Below are 22,408 nucleotides of genomic sequence, written 5' to 3'. Positions count from 1 at the left end.
TATTTTTTCTTATCAACAACCTCTCAGGTAGCCAGGAGCTTATTCCTAGGCACAGTTAGAAATTTACTCCAAAATGCAAAGGGAAGTGCAGATGGTTATCTTCACCAGCAATCTTGCAGCAGCAGCAGAGACTGTCCTCTCTTGGTGACACTGGTGGGAGCTGTCACACACACTGAGCTGGGTGTGTGACAGCTGGTGACACTGTTACACCTTCAGCAGAGGTTTGTGCAAGCCTGAGGCTCAGGCCCTCAAAGGAAGCTCTGTCACCTTGCAGAAGGCTGTCAGAGGATGATGGCTTCTGTAGGAACTCTTTGAACCCTCACAAACAGCAATCACCAGTGCTAACATGACCCAAATCTCCCAGAACAAGCTGCAGACCTCCTCTCCTTGACAGCCAGGCTGGATCCATTCATGCCTGGGAAGCAGAGTGTGCAACAAATCCTTTCTTTCTAAGCAAGAGGAAAAGCCAGAGCAGGAGAGCCCCACGGGCATCTCCCGTGGCATCTGCAGTCCCACAGACTCCTCGTGTGCCTGGGCTCCAGGAGCAGGGTTTGCAGCTCCACATTCCCCTGCTTCTCACGCAGCTGAGCCCTGGCACTGGGCTCAGCCTGCTGCCCTGCCAGAACCGTCTGTGCAGCACAGGAGGGAGCCAGGAAAGGCAGCATGCTGTGCCCCACAGCCAGTGCAACGCACCAGTGCAGTCCTTCAAAGATGCTTGAAGGACCATTTCTGGGGAAGAATGAGTGGGAAGCAGGAGGAAGAGGAGGAAGCACAAGGACACACAGAGGGACACTGGTGTAATGGCTTTCCATGCTGGCCATGAACTTAGAGAGGGGTGGGAGCCAGCAGAGCATTGCCTGGCTGGGAAGGAGTGAGAGCCAAGCTCTGCCCTCCCGGCACGTTCAGGGAGCCTGGCAGACCCCAGTGCCCACCTCTGCCCTGAGCTCCCTGCACACATCTGCTGATGGCTCAGACAGCGGCCAGGCAAGGCAAGGCATGAAGTGACCCGGTGGGAGCAGGTGGGGAAAGCCCCAGGCAGGGAGGGAGATGAATCACAGGGAGACACGCCAGGCTCCCAGAGAAGGAGCAGAGTCCAGCGCAGGCACAGCGAGGGCAAGGACGTGTGACAGGCTGGAGAGGACCGAAGGCACTGCTGCCTCCCAGCTTTCTGCCAGCAGCTCCACTCCGGCCCTGGGCCTGGTGCCTATTTGGCTTCCCGTCCTCTGCAAGGCACTGGGCTGGCTCCAGGCCAGCATCACCCACCAGGAGCACTGCTGTCTGTGCTGGCACACCCAGCGCCAGCCGAGTGCCCCGCCAGAGCCCTGCCCTGCCAGAGCCCTGCCCTGCCAGAGCCCTGCCCTGCCACAGCCCTGCCCGGCCCTGTCCTGCCCGAGCCCTGCCCTGCCCCTGCCAGAGCCCTGCCCTGCCCTGCCCGAGCCCTGCCCTGCCTGGCCCTGCCAGAGCCCTGCCCTGCCCTGCCCGAGCCCTGCCCTGCCCTGCCCGAGCCCTGCCCTGCCCGCCTGCCCTGCCCTGCCAGAGCCCTGCCCTGCCCTGCCCGAGCCCTGCCCTGCCCGAGCCCTGCCCTGCCCGAGCCCTGCCCTGCCTGAGCCCTGCCCTGCCCGAGCCCTGCCCTGCCCTGCCCGAGCCCTGCCCTGCCCTGCCCTGCCAGCCCTGCCCTGCCCTGCCTGAGCCCTGCCCTGCCAGAGCCCTGCCCTGCCCTGCCCGAGCCCTGCCCTGCCTGAGCCCTGCCCTGCCAGAGCCCTGCCCTGCCCTGCCCGAGCCCTGTCCTGCCCGAGCCCTGCCCTGCCCGGCCCTGCCCTGCCAGAGCCCTGCCCTGCCCGAGCCCTGTCCTGCCACAGCCCTGCCCTGCCCGAGCCCTGCCCTGCCTGAGCCCTGCCCTGCCCGAGCCCTGCCCTGCCCGAGCCCTGCCCTGCCTGAGCCCTGCCCTGCCCGAGCCCTGCCCTGCCACAGCCCTGCCCTGCCCGAGCCCTGCCCTGCCCTGCCCGAGCCCTGCCCTGCCAGAGCCCTGTTCTGCCAGAGCCCCGTCCTGCCTGCAGGGCACTCGCCCAGAGCAGAAGGGCTGAGCTCCTGTGGGACACAGGAGGGGCAGGAAGGCCACACGTAGCTGCACTCCTGGCTCAGGAGCCCTCCCAAACCACGCTCCCCCACCTGCTTACGGTTTCCCTCATCCTCACTGGCTCCACCACCGTGCTGTCCATCCAGCTGGGAACCCCCTGCTCTTTCCTGCCCCAGCCTGGCCACCCCACCTGTTTTGGAGCCTGGCCACGAGGGACACGCTGCTGTCCCAGGTTTGGCACAGAACTCTTGGACAGGGCATGGCTGGAAGCTGAAAGGCAATGAGCTTATCACGACTCGTTTATGCAGCCAGGAGCAGGGCCCAGGAGCGTGCCTGTTCCTCATGTCCCCAGCACCAAGGGGTCACAGGTGTGCCTGAGCCCAGTCACTGCTGCATGAGCCAGCAGGCTCAGGACACAGCCAGCACAGGCAGGGCTGGCTCCCCTCTCAGCGCCTTCCTGAAGCAGTGCCCCAAGCTCCATCCCTCACTGCCTTCCCCCAGGGCTCAGCCCTTGCTTCCCAGCATTAATGGCCCACACGTCACCTCTTCAACAGGCCAGATGCCTGTCTTCTGCCACACAGAGTCATTCACCTCCCTGAGCTCCTCATTTTACTGTGTGTGCATTGCAACTCTCTGCTCCACTGCAAAGCCCTCACCCCGTCCTGGCCATGGTACAGGCAATAGGGGAGGGTCACCACACTTTGGCCAACTCTCCTGGAAACGCGAGCAGTCCTGGACAAAAGGCTGCTCCAATCAGTCTGGGTACTAATTTAACCAGTTTATTGATTAAAATACCAGTTTATTGATTAAATAACCACAGGATGAGATCCTGGCCTATTTCATGCCATGCTGGTAGCAGTGCCAGACTAGCCATTATTTCATTATGACATTAAGTGGCACTGGTGATGCCAGGAGAAATGCAAGCATGCCCAGAAGGCTTCACCCCTTTATTGTGTCTGTCAGAGTACTGAAGGAGCAACTGAAATTATTACAGACATCCTTTCAGTTCCTCCCAGATCTAATACAACATAATCTTGTTCATCTTGGACAACCACATCAAGTCATTGGCTTGTTAATAATTCACCTTGCACCAAGTGCCATGACTGGGCACGAAGCAGGCTGTGCTCTTCATGCGGCCAAAACCTGAGCATCCCCTGGCCAGCCCACTTCCCACTGCGCTGGTCCTCACAGACAGACAGGGGTGGGCTGCCCCAGGCATGCAGGGCCAGCCTGCTCCCAAATCCTGCTCATTTTACAGAAGACACACCTGTGCACGGCGAGAGAAAAGAAGGAAAAAAGGAAGGCATCACTGTAAATGGCCTCATGCTTTTAAAAACTCACCGTGGCAGGAGCAGGGGTAGCTGAGAAAGATTCTAATTAAACGAGCTCAGAGTTACACCAGGAGCTCTACACCAGTAACTGGCCACACACATCAATTTTCACACCAATCCAACTGCACCTGTGGCCTGCAGAGGATGTGAAATCTTGCTTTACACAAGCTTGTAGAAACTCAGCAATTCTGCCAATTCGCTAAAATTGAGCTCAGCTATGCAAAGCAGAAGTCCCACAAAATCAGATGTACCTGGCAGAGTAGGAGGTGTAGAGGAGTAAGATTTTCAAGTGCTTGGAATGCCTCCCTGTTTTGAGCCTGCAAAACTCAGCTGGACACTTCCCAGAAACAGCCTTGCAGAAGACTTCCACAGCTTTTACCAAGCGCCTATACAGGCTTTCATCCTTCCTGGCTCAAAGAAAACCTGGATCAAAGCTGCACTCAGCAATCCAAAAGGGCTGAATCCAAATTCTCTAGAACCATGGCACCAAGCCCCAGCCAGGTAGCACTGGCTGCCCTGGAGACATGCCAGGGGCATGGAGAGGAAAGCACTTGCACGAATTTACATCATGACAACACAAAAAATATACAGTTGTCATTGTCACTGAGGGCCCATAAGCTCACTGGGAAGGGAGGGGAAGGAAAAAGATATCTTGCCACCTGCTCAGGCACTTTCAACTGAAATCTGCAGCAGCTCATAATCCTTATGGTTGGGAAGACACACCACTCAGTTTGGGGCTTTTGGATGCTCAGGTGACTTCCTGGACTTACAGATCAGCTCCTTGTATCTCGCACCCAGAGGAGCCAAGGAGCATTTGGGAAGCCAAATCCAGCAGTTCAGGGCATGAAGCAACGTGGACTGGGTCACCCTGTTTGGGATGAGCAGCAGACAGGAGCCAGCTGTACTAAGAGAAGCCCCTCTGCTTGCCCAGGAAACAAGCCCTGGTCTACTGCATTTCTAATGTATGTGGTCATCAGTGATCTGCAGGAGACATGGAGGGTTTGGAGGAAAGCTGCAGCAGATGCTCACAAAATTGCTCTCCAAGTGCATCTTTAGCATGGCTAATGTCCCATTCCACCGAGTCATTTCAGGGCCAGGGATTTTCACCAAGGTGCAGTGCAGAGGGGCCTGCGTGCCCAGCAAGCCCAGCCCATGCAGGAAGGAAAAGCAGACACTCAGCTGAGCACCTGCCCTTCCCTCCTCATCCTGAGCTGTGAGAATCCCGGCAATTCTCCACATTCTCCTGCTTCTGGACACAAACTCCCTCTGGCCAGGACCATGAGGATGGCCATGGCATCACCAGCCCTTCAGCAGTGGGGAGAAGGCGATGGCATGCGTGGGGATGGCCTGCAACACCAACCCCCTGTTTAAAGCTCCTCTCACCCCTGGCCCACAAGAGGGACCAGCCTTGGGCTTAACCTCCCCTCTTGCTCAGGTGGAGCTGTCCTGCCCCAGCCAAGGCTCTGCTCTGCAGAGGGGGCCTGCCGGGGGCAGGCATGCCAGCAATGTCAGCTATGCTCTGTCCTCCTGTGTGCCCCAGAGGGTCAGCTCTCCATCCAAACAGGAAGCAGCACTCCCAGGCCCCAGTGAGTGCGGGGGAGTAGAAGGGAGGCAGTGCTACAGGGGCTGATGCTGCTGCTGTCCCAGCCCCTCCTGCTCCCAGCCCAGCACAGGCAGCCACAGGGAGCTTCCAGGGCATTCTCCCCACTCTCGGGCAGGCAGCACCCTCACTTCTTTGCAGGGTCATTTTTTAAATCACTTAGTAAATAGAGGCAAAGCCCAGAGAGCAGCTATGGCAAAGGTAGCACTGAGAAAGGGGAGTTGAGGCAGCAGAGGGGATGGTGAGGGTCCCCCACCTTCAGCAGCAGCAACTAACTTGGAACAAACTGAGACAGAGCACCTTGCCCCTAAACCAGGGACTGCATTAAAAACCACACAAGCCTCAGGGTCAGCAGCTGCTTCACACCCTACACACAAAACTGCTGCTGCTTGCACTTGATGATCCCTCACTGTTGCTTTCTGTGCCCAAATAAGCTTTTTTCTCTTCTGGTTTTTCCATGCCAGTATTCTGGGATTATTTTATGCCCTAAAGCAGAAGGGTGGCTGTGCTCTGTAAGGAGGACATGCATCACTGCAGCTCCAGCCAGGCTGAAAGGAGCCCCCAGCACCCAGCCCAGCCAGGAATGTCCTCAGCAATGCTGTGGTCCCTCCTGCTGCCAGGCACATCCAGGGCAAAGCACAGCACACCAGGGGAGGGCTTTGTATGTAGACAGCCATCCATCCAACCATCCTGGCATCCCCCTCACAAATAGCACCCCCTGACAAATAAACAGACATTCAAAGTCTCTCTGGCAGATCTGATCTCCCAAGCCATGGCCTTTCATGATTTGCACCTCTCCTGTCTTACACGGGGTGAAGAAAGCCTGAGCACATGCCTCAAACACATCATTCACCATGAGAAACCATTATTTTACCCTATTCTGTGTCCTTTCACTGCTACTCAGAGCTGTACCTATGAATTTTCTAGACTGTGCTTGAGTTTATTCATACTGGTCAACAAGGATGTTCTGGGGCTCTTATTTTTCCCCCCCTTTGAGGGTTTACTTAAACCCTCAAAGTTGTGCCAGTCCTTCCACATTGAGGTGGAGTTCTGTGATTTTGGGGCTGGAAGTGCATTTGTTCAAAAGTCTTATCTTGAAAGGCAATGAAGGAAACTGCTGTTTATGAGAGCTCCTGATGACATACCAGTTGTTCTGTCCCAAACTGTCTGGACACAAGGTGAGCAAACCTAATGCCATAAAGGCCTTCCCATGTCATGCCCCAGTCACAACATTAATCCTCATAGAGAGGACAGGAGAACAGGTAGGAAAGCTGTTGAGAAAGCCCACAAACTATCTACACCCTGAACGTTTGAAACAGAAGAGCCTCGAAATGTCTGTCCTTTGAACACGATACTCCTTATCTGGGGATATGATCCTCCTCTCCTCCTCTGGTGAAAGAGAAACTGAGATTACAGCAAGAGTCTGCGTGAAGGGCTGAGAGGAGCAGAGCTCTGGTGCAGCTTTGGTGCTTATGGGATCCCATGAGACCAGCAGAAAGACAGCTCATCCCTTACCCAACGTCCCTGCAAGTGCCTTCAGGCCCTTCCAGTTCAGGGTGTTATTCCCAGGAGAGAGCCATCTCTGGAGGACAGGGCAAGGTCTGGCCCAAGGACAGACCAAACCAAACCAAACCGCCTGTGCCTGCAGCCAGCACACCCAGGGCCAGCTCGGCCCCAGGGGCTGTCCCCTGCTGAAGAGCAGTCAAGCTCCTGCTTTTATCAGCCTGGGGGCAGCGAGTCCTGGGGTTCATGGTTTGCCCCCCTCCCAGCCCCCTGGGAACACTTGTGCTGCCCAGAGGCTGGGGAGCAGAGGAAAAGCTCCTCTCTTGGTTATGGGCCAAGCATTATACAGCAAGGGTGTCCCATATCCTGGCTGCAAGTGCTTTGGGAAGGCAGATGATTTCATTACCAGATCATACCCCCTGAGCTACTCACCCTAAAACAATCTCACTGCTGGCCAGCCCCAGAGCTTGCTACTCTGCACCTCACCCTGCACACTGCCACTTAGCACTGACCTGCTGGCATATCCAGGCAGCACCTGAATTTTCATGCTGCTGAAACTCTTACACAAGCAGTAAAACCCTAAGGAACCTCTTGCACAAGTAGCTTATTGTTACTTTGTTATTGGGACTGACAAATGAGGAAATGCTCCCAGCCACGGGTACACTACAGTTCCCATCGGGTGCCACATCCCACATGCACCTTCCAGCCCCTCCCTGCCCCGCAGCCCAGGATGCAGCCCAGGATGCAGCACTGTGAGCACACACAGAGCCCCAGCACGGGGGTGGCTGGGTGCCTGGGACAGCCGTGCTGCAAACAGCGCTCTGCGCCACACTCAGCCTGCCGGCGCCAGGCCCAGTGCCACGGGGAGAGGGACAGTGAAACACAGCGTTATCAATACACTGCAGGACAGGACTGATGCAGGACAAAGCTGCAGGTGCAGCTGGAGGAGAAGGCCAGGCCTGGGATGGGAAGGGGAAGGAGCAGCCTGGGCACACTCACCCTGATGCGCCGCATGGCCGTCACGATCTCCACGCGGCTGTTGGGCCGCGGCACATCCAGGCTCCCGATGTACTGCAAGGAAAGAAAGGAGATTAGTCCAGCTCCTACAGCCCTGGAAACCCCATGGGCTACCAGGGCCCCAGTGGTATCCACAGAGGGAACCCAGGGTCACCTCTGGGGAATGAGCAGCATTTTGCCTGCTGCACCTGAATGCCTGCATGCCTCCAGCCATGAAGCTGTTCCCTCACCACGCCACTGCAAGCAGTCAAAAACCCTTCTTCTAGCAATAAAATCACTTCAGCCGTCAGGCCAGCAGGACTCACTCATCTAGGCCATGATCAAAGCACACAGGTATACGCAAGTATCCCCCCGGTTGCCATGAGTCATCTATTACAGACCTGGATATTGGAATATCCCTAAAATAGCCGGCCCGACCTGTCCTGTGACAGGCCCTCCATTATTTAATTGCAGCCCTGCCAAAGCCCTGGCTGCTTTTGCAGGAATGCTGAGCCTCCAGGCCAAGCCTCCAGAATAAAGGAGCCGCTTTGCTATTCAAAGGGGACCAAAGGCAGCGCCACTGCGACCCAGCACGGAGAGACGCGGAACAAAAACCTTTTAAAAAATAAAATGGAAGAGGGCAGATTCTGAAGAAGGATCAGAAAACAGACAAGCGATGAAGAGTCAATGCTGAGCGCTAAAAACGTGTAGTTAGAAGAAAAGCGTTTTGAGCCCATTTTCTGGCCCTCTGTGCTCCCACGCTTCATCTCCACACAAGGGCTGACGTAACCTCGGCAGCGCAGCACGGGCACCAAACCCAGCAGGGCTCCTGCTCCTGGGAGCGCGGCCACAACCTCTGCTGGCACCATGGAAGCCCAGGTGGCTGGTTCCCAGCAGCAGCACCGACATGGGTGCCTCAGGGCCTGAACAAGTGCTCGGGCAGAGGCTGCTCAGAGGGATTATTTCTCTCCCAGCTCCCCTGCACTGGGACTGCCACCTCCAAGGAGGGGTGGCACGGTGCAGGGCATGCATGACCAAAGCTGGGCTTTGTGTGTGAGCCGCCCCAGAGGGCCCTGTGGGACAGCAGCTCAGGGTGCCCCGTGTTCCTGAGAGCCCTCCTTGCAAAGACCCAAGCTGGCAGCTCAGCCAGGCCATCCCCAGCACGCAGCCCCTGCCTGGGGGGACACAGAGGCAGTGCCCAGTGACCAGCACGGGGCAGTCAGTGCTGAGAGGAGATGTGCAGAGACAGGATATAAAAATAACCCCAAACAGCTGGCGTGTCCATCACGTGCCGAGCAGGCTGTGTGGTGCAGGGCAGCCTTACATAACCGGGAATTGCAGCCCTGGGCACCCAGCCCCTCAGGGCCCTGCTGAGAGCACACAGCTCCCAGCAGTTCCCTGTCACAACCCCTGCACGGAGTCTGCCACCCCTTCAAAGGGGCAGCTCATCTGACAGAGGCATCTCAGACATCAGTACATCCCCTTGTCTGAGGTGAGGCCTGGAAACCATCAGGAAAAAGCAGGAGCTGAGGAGGAGGGCAGAGGCAGCTGGAGCCCTGAACCTGCAGTCACCAGGCAGGACCTAAGGAAGAAGCCCTGCCCCATCCTGCTCTGCCAGGCAAACATCCCTATTGCACTTCCTCACCCAGCCTTCCCACATCACTTTTCTGCCAGCGACCACCTGGGGAAGCAGGATTCTCATCCTATATGAGAAGGACAGACTTTTGCACCCAGAGGAAGCCTGTCTTCCTCCAGCTATTCCCAGCTGCATGAGGTCACCGCCTGGAAATCCCTCTCCTTCCCCTGTGCTCTCCTTGCCCAGGCAGGGGCAGAACACAGCCACGGCCAAGGCCAGGGCAGGCAGTGCCAGCTGGGCAGGAGAGCTGGCTCCCATGGCCACAGGAATTCAGGAATTCCAGCCATGCCAAGCTCCCTGGCTGCTCACCACAACCCCATGGCCACAACGGAGTGTGTGAGCCCAGCAGGGCTGGGGTGCCCTGCAAGCACAACCAGGCACCACCTCTCTGGATTGGCCTCCTGAGAAACAGCATCAGCAGCAGGGCTGTCTTGATGCTGTCCTTTCTGTGCTCCAGCCCATGTCCACATGCAGCCAGAGGGCCACGGGTCACAAAGGCTGCAGGACTCACCTTTGCTCCCCAGCCTGGTGTCCAGAGCTGTATCCTGCTGTACCCCACAGAGCCCAGGCACATCCACCCCACGGTGGGCTCACTGCTCACAAGGACCATGCTCCCAGCTCCAAAAACACCCCCCTCTCCCTCCACTCTCTAGGCAGGTATTTTTTACACATTTCACACAACTCAGCAGATGGACAAAGTCTCTCCAGATTATTTTTGCCTTCAGGGCAGAAATCACATGTGACAAGTGTGCTGCAGAAGAGTAACCCTTCACAATGTGGTGAATATCCCCCCAAAATGTGGATTTGGGGGTTGGTCTTTCAGCTGCACAACTTCCCAGGTGAGCTGGGGAATGGTCGGAGAAACCACCCATATTCAGCAGTGATTTGCAGGCAATGAGGGCTGCTCCTGCTCCACTCTCCTCCAGCCCTCCTACTCACAGCACCAATTTTAATTATGGGAATAGGTGTGGGAACAAGCAGGTGAGGCACAGACAAGGATAAGCAAGGCAGCCAGAACTTTGCAATACTGAGCACTCACCCCACCCCTGAGACTGAGCTCCCTCTCTGCCAGGGCAGGAGCTCAGAGACCCCCAAGCATGGGCACTGCACAGATTTCTGCCCTCCTTTTACACACGTGCCCCCAGCGAGGTGCCAGGCACACAGAGTGGTCCCAGCCCTGCAGGGCCACTGTCAGGCCAGCATCCATGCCAGCCAGCTGACCCCACGGCAAAGGGAGGCAGGAAGGAGAAAGGAAGGTGCCCGAGACAAAAGGCATGAAAATAAAGCTGTGCAAAAGAGCTGACAAAGAAAATAAACCCATGAAAGAACTCACCCTCCCCAAGCCCTGCCAGCCAAGGGGGAGAACGTGTACATAAAGGATGTGGCTTTTCCAAATAACCCCCTCCAGATCCACAGCCCACCACCCTGCCAAGGGATGGAGGGACAGAACTGAGTCCCCCACCCACACCCAAGGGCCAAGTGGGATCAGGGGGTCACAAATCCCCTCAGGCTGTCCTGGGCAGCCTCCTCCTCCCCAGCCCCATCAGGGGAAGAAAGGCCACCCGCTGGGTGAACAGGCAGCCAGGGGGGTCCCGGGTGCTGCCCTGGCAGCCCCACAAAGGCAGGCCCAGCCCTCACACTGCCAAGGCCAGCGCTGCTCAAGGCTGTGAGGGCAGCACGAAGCACCTCTTTTGTAGGGTGCTTTTGGTCCTTCATATGCCCCACTGCTCCTCATGCCTGTGCTGGGATCCAGCCTTCCATCCATCCTTCCAGGGCCCCAGGAAGGGCATCCCTCCCCGTGCTGTGGGAGGCGGCAGCACCCATCAGGCCTCTCAGCAGCCACAGGGACTCTGCCTGCTGTCCCTCCCCATGCCAACAGGCTCTCAGTGGGCAGGGGCCCCTGCACGCAGCCTACACCGCTGCACCCTCTGCCCACGGCCTACAGAAGATCTGCCCAGTTCTGGGAAATGCCAGGGAAAAAAATAAATTTGTTTTTTAAACAGAAAACAAAGGGGAGCACTTTGCCAAAGCACTGTTTGCACAAGTCACTCAGTTTCTCGTTTTTCCTCGAGGCTGTTGAATACTGCTCGTTTTCTGCTCTGTCACAAACGAATTTTCTTGAGAAGTTGCTTTTTCTGAGACAGCAGGTGGCAGATATTTTCGGAAAACCGAAGGCCAATCGCATCACTGCCGGGAGACACCTTGGAAGGGGTGTTGATGGGATCGGCGGAGGCAGAGGTGGGCAGCCAAAGCCTTCCTGGGGAGGAGATGCCTCCTTCCTGCTGCTCCCAGCCCAGCACTGCGTGCAAAGGTCAGGGCTGAATCATCCCCGGCGCACGGGGAGCCTGCCCTGGCTGCCTGCCGGTTCCCAGCTCCCAGAGCCACCCCGAGCCACAGACCCCACAGATGAGGAGCTGCAGGCAGGCAGTGGGGGGAACACACTGGCACCAGCCCCAGGCCACCCTCAGGGCCAGGAGGGGTTACCAGAGGTACCAGCAGCCAGATGGGAGGCGCCAGATGCGGGGCACAAGGGTCCCCAGGTTTCTGCAGAGTCCAGGGTGCTGTGAGGCTGCAGCAGGTCCTGGGACATTGACCCTGCCACATGTGCCACGAAGTGAGGGACAAAGTGCTCAGGCACCAGTCTGAAACCTCCTTATTTCTCCAGCACTGGGGAACACCCAGTCTGCCTGCAGTCTGTCTGATAAGGGCTTCCCCCCAGGCTGTGCTGTCAGGGAAAGCAGGGAGAAGCCCATTCCCAGGACTTTGGCTGTTGCACTGCTCCTGCTCTCCAGTTGCCCAGGGAGCCAAGGCTCTGGGCTGGCACGCTCTGCCCTGCCCCTCAGGAACAGCCTGCCTTGCTGGGCGCAGAGGGGGAAGTTTACTCACACTGCAGTGATGCAGGCCCAGAGGCCAAAAGGGATGGAAAATTCACAATGCCAGCCGACTTTAATGGAAAAAGGCCCTGGCTTCTATTCCAGCAGATGCGTGCTCTGCCAAGCTGGGCACCTCAGCCTTGCCCAGTTCCTCCCTGAGCAGAGCTCTGCACCCCAAGGACAACAGATCCAGCCTCGGCAGCCTGAGGCCGTGTGTCAGAGCCATCCAGAGCCACGCAGCCGGACACCGGGCATGGACACAGCAGGCACCTCACAGCAGGCAGGCAGAGCCCTTAAGGACAGTCAGTTTTGCGTGGTCTCACTCCATTTTGGGTGGGTTTCAGTCAGTTTAGGGTGGATTTCACTTGGTTTTATGTCAGCTTCACTCAGTCTGGGGTGGGTTTCACTCAATTTTGGGTCATTCTCACTCCATTTTGGGTTGTTTTCATTCAGTTTTGGGCGGTTTTAGGCAGATTTCACTCAGTTTTGTGCCCATGAGCCTGCTGGTCCCAGCAGCACTTGCCCAGCTCAGGAGCTGCCCTGGGGCTCAAGTGCCAGAGACACCAAGCTGTGGGGGCCCCAGGACACTCACCACAGCCACGCCCCCCTCCCAGCAGCCAAAACAGGGCTCACCTGAACAGGGGAGACACCTGTGCTGCAGGTGACGGTGCAGCAGGGCCCAGCAGGTGCTGAGGGATGAGGTTTTTCCAGGCAGGGAAGCAGGACTGTCCATTTGCTGTGTTTCCATCCCCCCAGGCAGGCTGCCCCCACACTGGGCCCGAGCTTCCTGCTCCTCCACCCAGCCACAGCAGGGCTGTGCAAGCCCAGAGCGCTGCAGAACGCTGGGCTGGCAGCATCCCACCCCTGCTGCTCCCACGGCACCTCTGGGCATCTGCAGAGCCCACGTGCCCGGCCCCACAGCCTGGGCACACACGGCTTTGCCAGAGCCAGGCAGAGTTTTCTTTGCTAAGAGCTCCACTAAGCAGCCCAGGAACCGACTTCACAAGTATGGCAGAAATATGCCACTGTTTCAGACGAGAACCTTTGCAGAATTGGGAAGGTTATTTATAGCCTGGGGCGAGCAATCCCGGGCTCAGGCTCGCTGCAGCTTTGCTCTGGGCTGAGCAGCCCCGAAGAGCACACAGAGCTGCCAGTACAAACAGCTCCCAAAGAGAGCTGCCAGCTCTCTCCCAGCCAGCCAGACTGGTGCAGAGCATCACACAACCTGTCTCCTGCTTCCCAGCCCTCCAGGAAAGGGACCCTTGCTGGGAAGGGAGCCTGAAGCAGTGGAGGGGAAGTGAACACCTCGATCAGGGCCGCCTGCAGTTCAGTTCACTTCCAATGCTGTTATTTGCAGCCCCAACGTACATAAAAATATAGACACGAGTGGAAACACACATGTCCTCCCTGCTTAGTGCTCACCTGAGGCTATAACAGCTTTCCTGATACAGGATTTTGCTTTGGAGCCACTGGCAGTGCCTGCCGGTGCTCGCAGCCCCTGGAAGGTGGCAGGCAGGTGGGCTGGAGAGGTTCAGAGGAAGGGACATCATGGATCAGACTAAAGTCTCCTCCATGTCCCATCTCCAAACATAGACAGCAGCAGATGCTCAGTTCAACTTCAGTTTCCCACGCATGGAAGCAGAGAAAAGCACTGACAAAAATGAGAGAAAGTGCCTGGTTGCCAAGACCACTTAAGGGAAAAAAATCCACCCCACCAGCCAAACACCAAAACTCCACCTGCTGCACAGAACAGCAACCCTCCCGAACCTCCAGTCCCACCTTTACCTGCAAGCAGGTCTGGTATCAGGAACAGCAGGTTTCAGCACGTGGGATGTCCAGGCAGCCCCAGACCACAGGCACTGGGTCCACCAAGGACTGAGATGTGTTTGGGCAGGCACTGCTCCCCACCGCCTGCACACGGGGAGCAGCAGAGAGGGTCCTCACAGCCACCTGCCCCTTCTTTGGAAACCACGCACATCAAGGCACTGCAAAGGGATTCATGGGACTGAGGGAGTAACAGCTGTTTCCAAATAATGGACATTTGGTCGGTGGGACCTGGCTCTGGGCCACAAGACCTCTGGGGCAGGAGGGAAACCCCAGCCCAGCAGCAGCTCCCAGGAGAGGGACAGTAACAACTTCCCTGAGCAAGGCCAGCAGTGCCCAGCACTCCAAGAGACCAGGGTCTGGAGTCCAGTGCCAGGCTCCACTGCCCCACTCCATTCCCTCTGCCTGCTGCTCTCTCTGGTGCCCTTGGGGTAGCCTGAGTCACGATTTCTGAACACACAGAATTGCTGGTGTTGCACAAGGCGGCCCTTGGGTTTTGTCCTGCAGCACCAGGGCTTTGGGAAGATAAGGAGTAAGCTCACACTCCCCTCCTTCTCATGGAGGTGGAGGAGAACAGGAGGTGTCTTTCCTCTCTACATCTCTGTTTATTTAACCAGAAAACCACTGCACAAGTGGGAATTTCTGTCCATTCCCCTTGCACCATGCTGCAGCTCCCAGTTCTTTCATCCAAATGTTTCAGCCAACCCAAGAGGCCAGGCTTTTGATTTTAATCAACAATTCAGACTGCAAGACACAGAAGAAAACAAACACCCTGCCTCCCCTTGGAGCCAGCTCCTCTGATTCTCTGCAGCCTGACCAAGGCATCTCAGGGATACAGCCGGGTTTGGTGCCAAGAGAAGTGGCCAATGAAAACAGATCCAAAAGTGTGAAATGCATAACTGTTCCTAAAAAGATGGAGTGGGATTTTCCATCTCTTGGATTTATCTCCAGAAAATGGATTAACATAATCCTTAGGGACACTTTGCTCTGACTCGGTGACCCTGTGCCAGCACATATGGCTGCAAGTGGCTCCAGTGGGGACAAGAGGCACAAGCCTCCCGATGGCATCGCAGCCCAAGTGACAGCACCGCTCGCCTCACATCACATCCATCACCCTCTGCTCGACAAAGGTTCAGATTCTGACTGCCTGTGGCCACCCAGTCACCCCGGATGGCAAGACTCCCTCAGGAGAGGGACAAAGGGGACAACAGCACTGATACCAGCTGCTACTGATGGACCAAAACATGCACTGCATCCACCACATGTGCCACGTAAAGACAGCAGCAGGTCCGAGTGTAAAAATACAGTTAAAAATTAAAGCAATAAATCAGTGCACGCTGCCTCAGGCCCACACTACCCCCCTGCAGGGAGCCCCAAGCAAGCTCATCAGGAATCTCAGGCTGCTGGAGCAAAGAGCACTGCTCCAGTGCTGAGCTGGAACACCGGGATCCCCGCTGCCCGCACTATCAGCTACCCCAGGAGGATTTGAGGAGACAGTCACTCGAGTCCTGACATCCCAGACGAGCACTTTTCTGCTTTAATCTTCCCCCAAAGTTCTGCTCTAAATCAGAGTTCCACATTTCTGTGACTCGTGCTGGGTGCCTGGCTGCAACGAGAGCTGTGCGGGTGTAAGGGCTTGGGATTCTTGGGGATAAAAGGAAGTAAAGGAATGTAAGCATTTAATTAATCTTGAGCAATCTAATAAAAGGATAGAGTAATTGCCTCAGCCATCTGCATTCTGTATCTGGCATCAAGGGCTGCTGGTGAAACCCAGGAACTGGGAAGCCGGGTTTGGTAAGGATTGTGCTTGGCATTAGCACGTGCCACCGGATACCAAATAAGAGAAAGAGGAGCTAACAAAGGCTAATATGCAGCAGCGCATCAATGCAGCCAGACCAGCAGCGTGGAGCAGAGATGAGCCATGAGCACACCCAGGGGCTGCTGACGCTCTGTCCCACTGCCCAGCCTCCCAGCCGGGTCCCCCGAAGCTGGCACAGAAAAGGCACACAGCATTTAGAAGGGGAGATGCTTTGCAGCCTCCCCGCAGGTGAGGGGTGAGCAGGTGCTGGCAGTAAAACAGAAACAGCAATCGGCTCCAATCACTCGGGAGCAAAAGGCTGCCAAGTTGAGCTTGAATAGCCTTTCCCAGGAAATATTTGCAAGGCAGGTTTAAGTTTGCTCCATAAACAACTGTTTTGCCCTCTGCAGCACAGTGCCTGCCATCGGGCAGGTGATGGCCTCTGCAGAGGAACCCTCCTGTCCCGAGAAAAGGCGGAAAATAACACTTTGACACCTTCCTACGAGCGCAGCCTTTGCCCCGAGGGCATCGCACACAATTAGATACCAAATTTTCTTCCCCTGACAGCACATGTTCCCCGAAGACAACAGTGTGTGACTGACGCCTGCCTTCCTGCCGCTCGTTTTACGCCAGGCTTTTCCCCTAAGTCAACCTCACTTGAGTACCTCCGTCAGCATGATAACCGAATTCCCCAAGAGAACAAAAAACGGGGCAGAATTTAACGTTTCCCCTTTCCAAATCTCCTGGCCAGCTCCTTCCCAGTTTCCTGCTGGCCAGCGCGCCTTGCTCGGTAGCTTGGCTTTTGCCAGCCCGCTGCGAGATGGCAAGTGCCAGCCTGCGGGGAGCCACAGCCGACGTGGAGCGAGAGAATGAAAAGTCCCAACGGAAAAGAAAAGATAAAAAGCCAAGAGCGCTCCGTGCCAAATCCACCAGCAAGGACGGTTTATACGTGTAAAGAGGAATAGCAAGGGTTTATTTCGGGTGCGTGTCCCTGACCGCCTGCACCGCCAGTGGCACACAGTCCATCCGGCCGCTCACAGCAGAGCAGCACCAGGGTCCAGGGCACGGTGCAGACCCCACCAGCCGTGCCCATCCCAGCGCACTGCCCGCAGCGCTGGAGCCGCAGGGCACAGCCCGAGCCCTCCGCTCCTCCCTGCCGGGGAAGATGCACACGGACCCGCTTTGGGGGCCAGTGTCCCCCAGCAACACCACGCGGAGCCCTGGAGGGATGAGGGCCAGGGAGCGATACCGGGGTGAAGCAGGAGGGTGACCCCACCCCAGCCTGACCCGTCCCACCAGCCTGGGCATCCCTACCGTACAGGCGGGAAGCCTCGCCCGACTCCGCGGCTGAGTTTAGGGGAGACCAGGCAACGCCAAGGGGAAGGGCTCCGGGAAAAGCAGAAAACCCCCGCAGCTATGCCAAAAGAGAGCTGCAAAACCGGGCATCCCGGAGCGCCGGGGCGCAGCGCCGGGCAGCGACCCCCGCGGCTCCCCCGCGCCCGCCGCCCACCTTGGCCTCGAAGCAGATGCCGTGCTGGAAGGCGTCCTCGTTGTGCAGGGGGATGCGCAGGTCGTGCCGGTCGTCCACCAGGTTGTACTTGGACTTGGCGGGCATGGCGGCCCCGCGGCCGGGCAGCCCTGCAGCGCGCCCGGCCCTGCCGCCGCCGCCGGCCCGCCCCGCCCGGCCCCGGGGCGGGGACGCGCCCGCGCGGAGCGAGCGGGGCGGGGGCGAGCTGCGCCCCCTCCCGGCACCGGCACCGGCACCGGCACCGGCGGAGCGGGCGGCGGGGCCTCCGTGCCCCTCCCCGGCCGGCGCCGCTGACACCTGGTGCGCGGGGCCGGGCTTGCGCCCCGCCGCCAAACTTCAAACGCATGGAAAACCAAGGGAGGGATAATGGGAAACGGTGCCTCGGGAGCGGCTCGGAGGGCGGGCAGCGCCGGCCGCCCCCCGGGCCGCACGTGGCGCTCATTCCTCCGGGCTGGGGAGCCGCGCCGGGGAACTCCGCACGCAAATCTTTGTCTCAGCGCCGGACACGGTGGAAACCAAGCACGCTGGAAGTGGAAAATCTCCGTCTTGCGCTTAAAGAAAGAGCAGCGCTTGCGACCAGACCCCCGGCCCTACTGGGCCCTCCCTTACCAATGTCCCGAAAGCTGTGAATATGCTTCCCACCCACCGAAAGCAGCCCAGAGCTGTTTTCCAGCTGTTCGGGGAGCAACTCACATAGATCTGACCTCAAGACCAGGCTGTTGCATCCCTTATCCCCACACACATAGTGCACTCTAAGGTAGGGCTCCATCCTTCTGTGTTTGGATACCCGTGGATGCTGCAGAGATCATCTCCCCACGTGTGCCTGAAGAGCCAACACGGGCCTCAGAGGCACTCCTCTCCACAAGAGAACCACAATTCCCAAAGTCCTTGCCCTGCCATGCTTGCATGTCCTACAGCCAGAGCCCACTTCCCTCAGGGTTCCAAATGACTGCAGTGCAAAAAGCAGCACGGACTGTTGATCCTTCCCCGGGCAGAACAGTGCAGGGCCATTGATTTTTCAGCCTCAATCAATGTGGTGAAACTTGAGTTTATAAGACAGCTCAGTGCCAGCCACAGCACTTCAGCCACATCTGAAAAATGTATTGTTCCACTCAAAACTGAGTGGGCTCCCCACCACCCCCAGGGGCTTGGCTGACAGTCTGGACACAGACAGTTATATGAGGAATCCCAGTGCTCCGTCGTGCCATGAGAGGTGTATGTGACAGCTGCTGTGCTGCCAGTTTCCCCGTGCCAGGCCCGGGGTGGGATTTCACAGAGCTGCCAGCGCTTGGACAAGTGAATCAAGGGATGATTTCCCACTGAAAGCAAGACACGAGCGAGTCCTGGGCTCTTGAAACCTTTTACTCCTGGTTTTGGGGGAGGGCAGGGGATCAGTGCTGTGTGTTGCAGTTTTGACTGCATCTGCAGGAATCCATGGGAAAACGGTGCAGAGAACTGAGCACCTGCCTGGACTCACTTCAGCCTGGGACAGGCAGAAGCTGGTGGTAGAACGTTCTTGAGCCTGGATCTGCTCCATGGCTCTGCTGAAGGCTTCTTTTAGCAAAGGTTTGGCCGACAGCATGCAAGTCCCAGGTGCTGGGAATGATACAGACACCACATAAATCCCCTGAGAGCCTCTCATCCAATGCTCCAAGCAGGGTAAGTTTCAGCTTCGAGACTAGAGCAGCAGCTCAGGGCTGTGTCTAGGCATATTGCAAGCATCCCCAGGGACAGAGATCTCACCACCTCTCTGGAGCCCTGTTCCTGTGCTAAATTTGATTACAGACACACATTCTTGCAGACTGTAGAATTTCCACAGCATGCAAAGCCCCGTGGATTTGGGGAAGAACTGAATTCCGTGTGGGAGGGCTTGCAAAGCATCTCTCCAGTGAATGGTGCCCTCGGGGAGCTGTTCCTCCAGGTGCAGGCCATGGGTATTGATGGGAAGCCTCCAGAGCCTGAGGAACAAACCAGCTCCTTCCAGGCAGTCCCAGTGGGTTTGCCTGGCAGCACTGGAGTTCCTGACACATGCCCTGGGCAGTCCACAGCCTGCTCTTCTGGCTTCTCCTGCAGTGTGGTGGCTGTTCTCACTGCCCGCTGCAGTGCCTGGAGCCAGCTCTTTAAATATCGGGGTTGGACCCAGGGACAAGCCTCCCTCTGCAGTTACTCGTGGGTGTTTTGCACCACGGGCACGGGAAACAGCAGCGTGTGGGGGACAGCAGCTGTGCTGTGACCGGTTTGTCCCAAAGCCCGATGGCCCGGTGTGACCAGGGACACTCGGTGCCTCAGGCAGCGCTCCCGCCATTCCCACAGGCAGCTTAGGGCACCTGCGGCGCTTCAGTGGTTCCACCTGCTCGCTGTGTTACAAAAATCAGCGGGGTCGCTCTCGTTTTTCTTTCCCCCTGCCATCAGTGACCTGACGCCTCCCTGCCCTTGCAGCTCCCTGCCCAACCACCCCTCTTGCTGGGAGAGCCTTTCGGGCTGCCAGGGCGAGCTGAGCTCCCCGGCACCACGAGGTACCGGAGGTCCGGGCAGGCCGGGAAGGAGATTACCTCTCACACCGGTGTTTGGCCACAAGTCCAGAACCTGTCTCCTCCCATTCAAAATCAATAATTAGGAGCCCTGGAATAACCCGTCAAAGTTGTGTAACCGGTTTGCTCGTTGCCACATCCCCGTGGTGGCGGGACCGGAGTTCGCCCGTCTGTGCTGGCCGGTCGGAGGCTGAGCTGTCCCCCGAGCCCGAGGGGACCCCACCAGGGCCGGGGTTCGGGTGGCAGGGGACACAGCTCTGCCCTCCTGAGCCACGGCTCGCCCGGGACCCCTCCGAGCAGCCCCGCGGCGCCGGCGGCAGCGGCCGGGGCCGGCTCGGGGCCGGCTCGGGGCCGGGGCCGAGGCCGAGGCCGGGGCCGGGGCCGGGGCCGCCGCTCCCGGGATCTGCGGCATGTGGATTTGTAAGGCTAGCCTGCCATCTCCCGGGAAGGCCGAGAAATGCGGCGCGGAAAACCCAAACTGAACGGAGCGTCCGCGATCGCCTTCCTCAGGGTCTCCTCAGCTTTCGGGGTGGGCGTGTGTGTAGGCTGCTCCCCCTTGCTGTGCACCAGAGCCCCGGGGAAACAGCCCCGGCTGCCATGCACAGACTGCTTTGGCATCCTGTGAAGTCGAGAGGATGTTCAGATGCCATCAGAGGGTAAAGCCCGTGTGGCTGTGTGCCCGCTGAGGGGCCGCCTCCAGCCCTGAGCCCCCAGCAGCAGCAGCAGCAGCATCGGGGGTGTCACGGGGTGCAGCGGGGAGAGATGATCCTCACCCACCTGGGAACACGCCTGTGCCTTGCTCTGCAGTGAGCCACACACCCCAGCAGCAAAGGACACAGAAGAGCTGGTCAGGGTGGTTTGAGTTTGTCCAAAAGCATCCCAAAGTCTCGGCAGGTCTCAGAGCTAGAAAAGAGATCATATTGTACAAATATGTTATAAATGCAAGCTGGCCTGTGTGTCAGCCTGCACCACCTAGTCTCACCCTTATAAAAAACCACAGTGAAAATACCACATTAATATCCACAGTCTATAGCAGGAACCTCTTTTATCTAACCTAAAATGCAATGTTTGCAGAGCACTTTGTACCTCCAACACTGTTGGGGCCAGCACAACAAAGCTGCAGCCTTCCCCAAAACTTGCCCCACAACTCCTGTGCCACAGCACTGTGGGAGGAGACGATAGCTGCCCTCAAAGGTGGCAATGGTGAGCACATAGCCCAGCCTCAGGAGGCTGGTACCCCTTCCCTTGCTGCCTGTGTTCCCCAAACAAGGGCTCAATTTATGCAGCACAGCACAGTGGGTTTGGGGAGCACACCCCACACACTGATTGTGCCCAGGAGGCTCCTCCTCCCAGAGAAATAATGGCAGAGCTTTTGGCCAGGAATGCAAATGGTTTTTGCTGTGCTGGATGCAGGTGGGAATGGGAAACATCACAGGGCATGGCTGTGAGAAGAAGAGAGCAGATGGCAGACTTTGCAGCTCTGCACAGTAATTGGTAAAGCAAATTGGCCCTTGGGCAGGCAGTCACACAGCAGAGGTGGGATCCAGCTCACAGCTCGGGGCTCCCCGTTGCTTTGATGTCCTTCCACAAAATCCGTACAGCAGCAAATTGTTTCAGGGTCACGGCCCTACAATTGGAGAGTGCACTAGAGGCACCTGTGAGGCATCAGGGCATCCCCAAGCTCGCTGCCTGTGAGCCCGTGGTGGGCTCGGGCTGGCACTCCCCTTGTCCCTGCAGTCACCCGCACAGCCCCAGCTGGCAGAAGCACCAGGTGAGGTGTGCACCACCAGGGCATGCTTTTATGCCCAATAAAACATGGTGATCAACATCTAAATACCAGGGTCTGGGAAGGAAGCAAATAACTTCAGAAAGGGGAGGAAGGCAAGCCTGTTGGAATTAAGGTCAGGAACTTGCTGGCATTTGCTGACATTTTATTCTGATGAGCTGGCTGAGCTCATTCTCATCAGGCACACACTTATGTATGCATTTATTTATTTTAGAGGTGGGCCTGGAAACAGCTTCAGAGCTGGTTTTGAAAACACAGACACATCTTTGATATCCAGTGGGATGCAGGCAGACTGCTTAAACAAACCACGTGAAAACTCAGATTTTGTCTTCATAGACATTTTGAATCTTTGCACCATGGTTTCCTTTCCATTTGAAATTATCCCAAGTTTTTGGAAGTTCTCCACAAACCCCAAGTCTTGAAACATTTTTGTTTTGGAAAAACAAGCACTTGTTTTTGCTTCTGAAATAAATACACTCCCTGCAGCAGAGCAGGTGCTGGCTTAAATCAGCACTGCCCCCTGCCAGCCCCAGCACAGCCTGCAGGGCAGCCGTGAGAGCCTGCAAGGTTTGGGGCACCCAGAGCCCCATTGCCATGGCAGGGAGCTGGTGGCAGGGGGAGCCCACCCCTAGGAACTTCCACCCCTAGGAGCAGGAGTATTCCCACAGCAGGCTGGGGCAGTGTCCACATCCCCTGGACATCTCACAGCTTTGCAGGAGCCATCCCACACAATATTCCTCTTGCTCTTTTCTCCACTAAACACCTTTACATGGTGTTATGGGAAACACACTCTGCATTGACATCACTCTTGACCGTTCTCAGCTTTATCAGCTGCAGTAATTGTCAGTGAACTAATCAGGAGCTGCATGAAGAGATGCTCCTTGCAGTGAGAGCCTGGTGCCATGGGCTGGCATGTGCAGCCACC

At 57.3% G+C, this 22,408-nt stretch overlaps 1 protein-coding gene across 5 annotated transcripts in view; it reads right to left on the bottom strand.

Annotated features, from left to right (window-relative positions):
• NOS1AP (nitric oxide synthase 1 adaptor protein) overlaps nt 1–17,303 on the bottom strand; it is a 43,370-nt gene extending 26,067 nt beyond the window's left edge. For all 5 annotated transcript variants that reach the window (XM_030953640.1, XM_030953641.1, XM_030953642.1 and 2 more), the window contains exons 1-2: nt 17,149–17,303; nt 7,511–7,582 (exon numbers count right to left, since the gene is read on the bottom strand). In XM_030953640.1, the coding sequence (XP_030809500.1) occupies nt 7,511–7,582; nt 17,149–17,253 (177 nt within the window). In that variant the 5' untranslated portion in view covers nt 17,254–17,303. The remainder of the gene's footprint in view (nt 1–7,510; nt 7,583–17,148) is intronic.
• Nucleotides 17,304–22,408: the final 5,105 nt, after the last annotated feature.

Source organism: Camarhynchus parvulus, chromosome 8 (assembly GCF_901933205.1).
Source record: "Camarhynchus parvulus chromosome 8, STF_HiC, whole genome shotgun sequence".
In the NCBI taxonomy this organism is placed as follows: Eukaryota; Metazoa; Chordata; class Aves; order Passeriformes; family Thraupidae; genus Camarhynchus; species Camarhynchus parvulus.
Note: the sequence above shows the minus strand (reverse complement) of the source record. Positions and strands in the feature narration are given on the sequence as shown.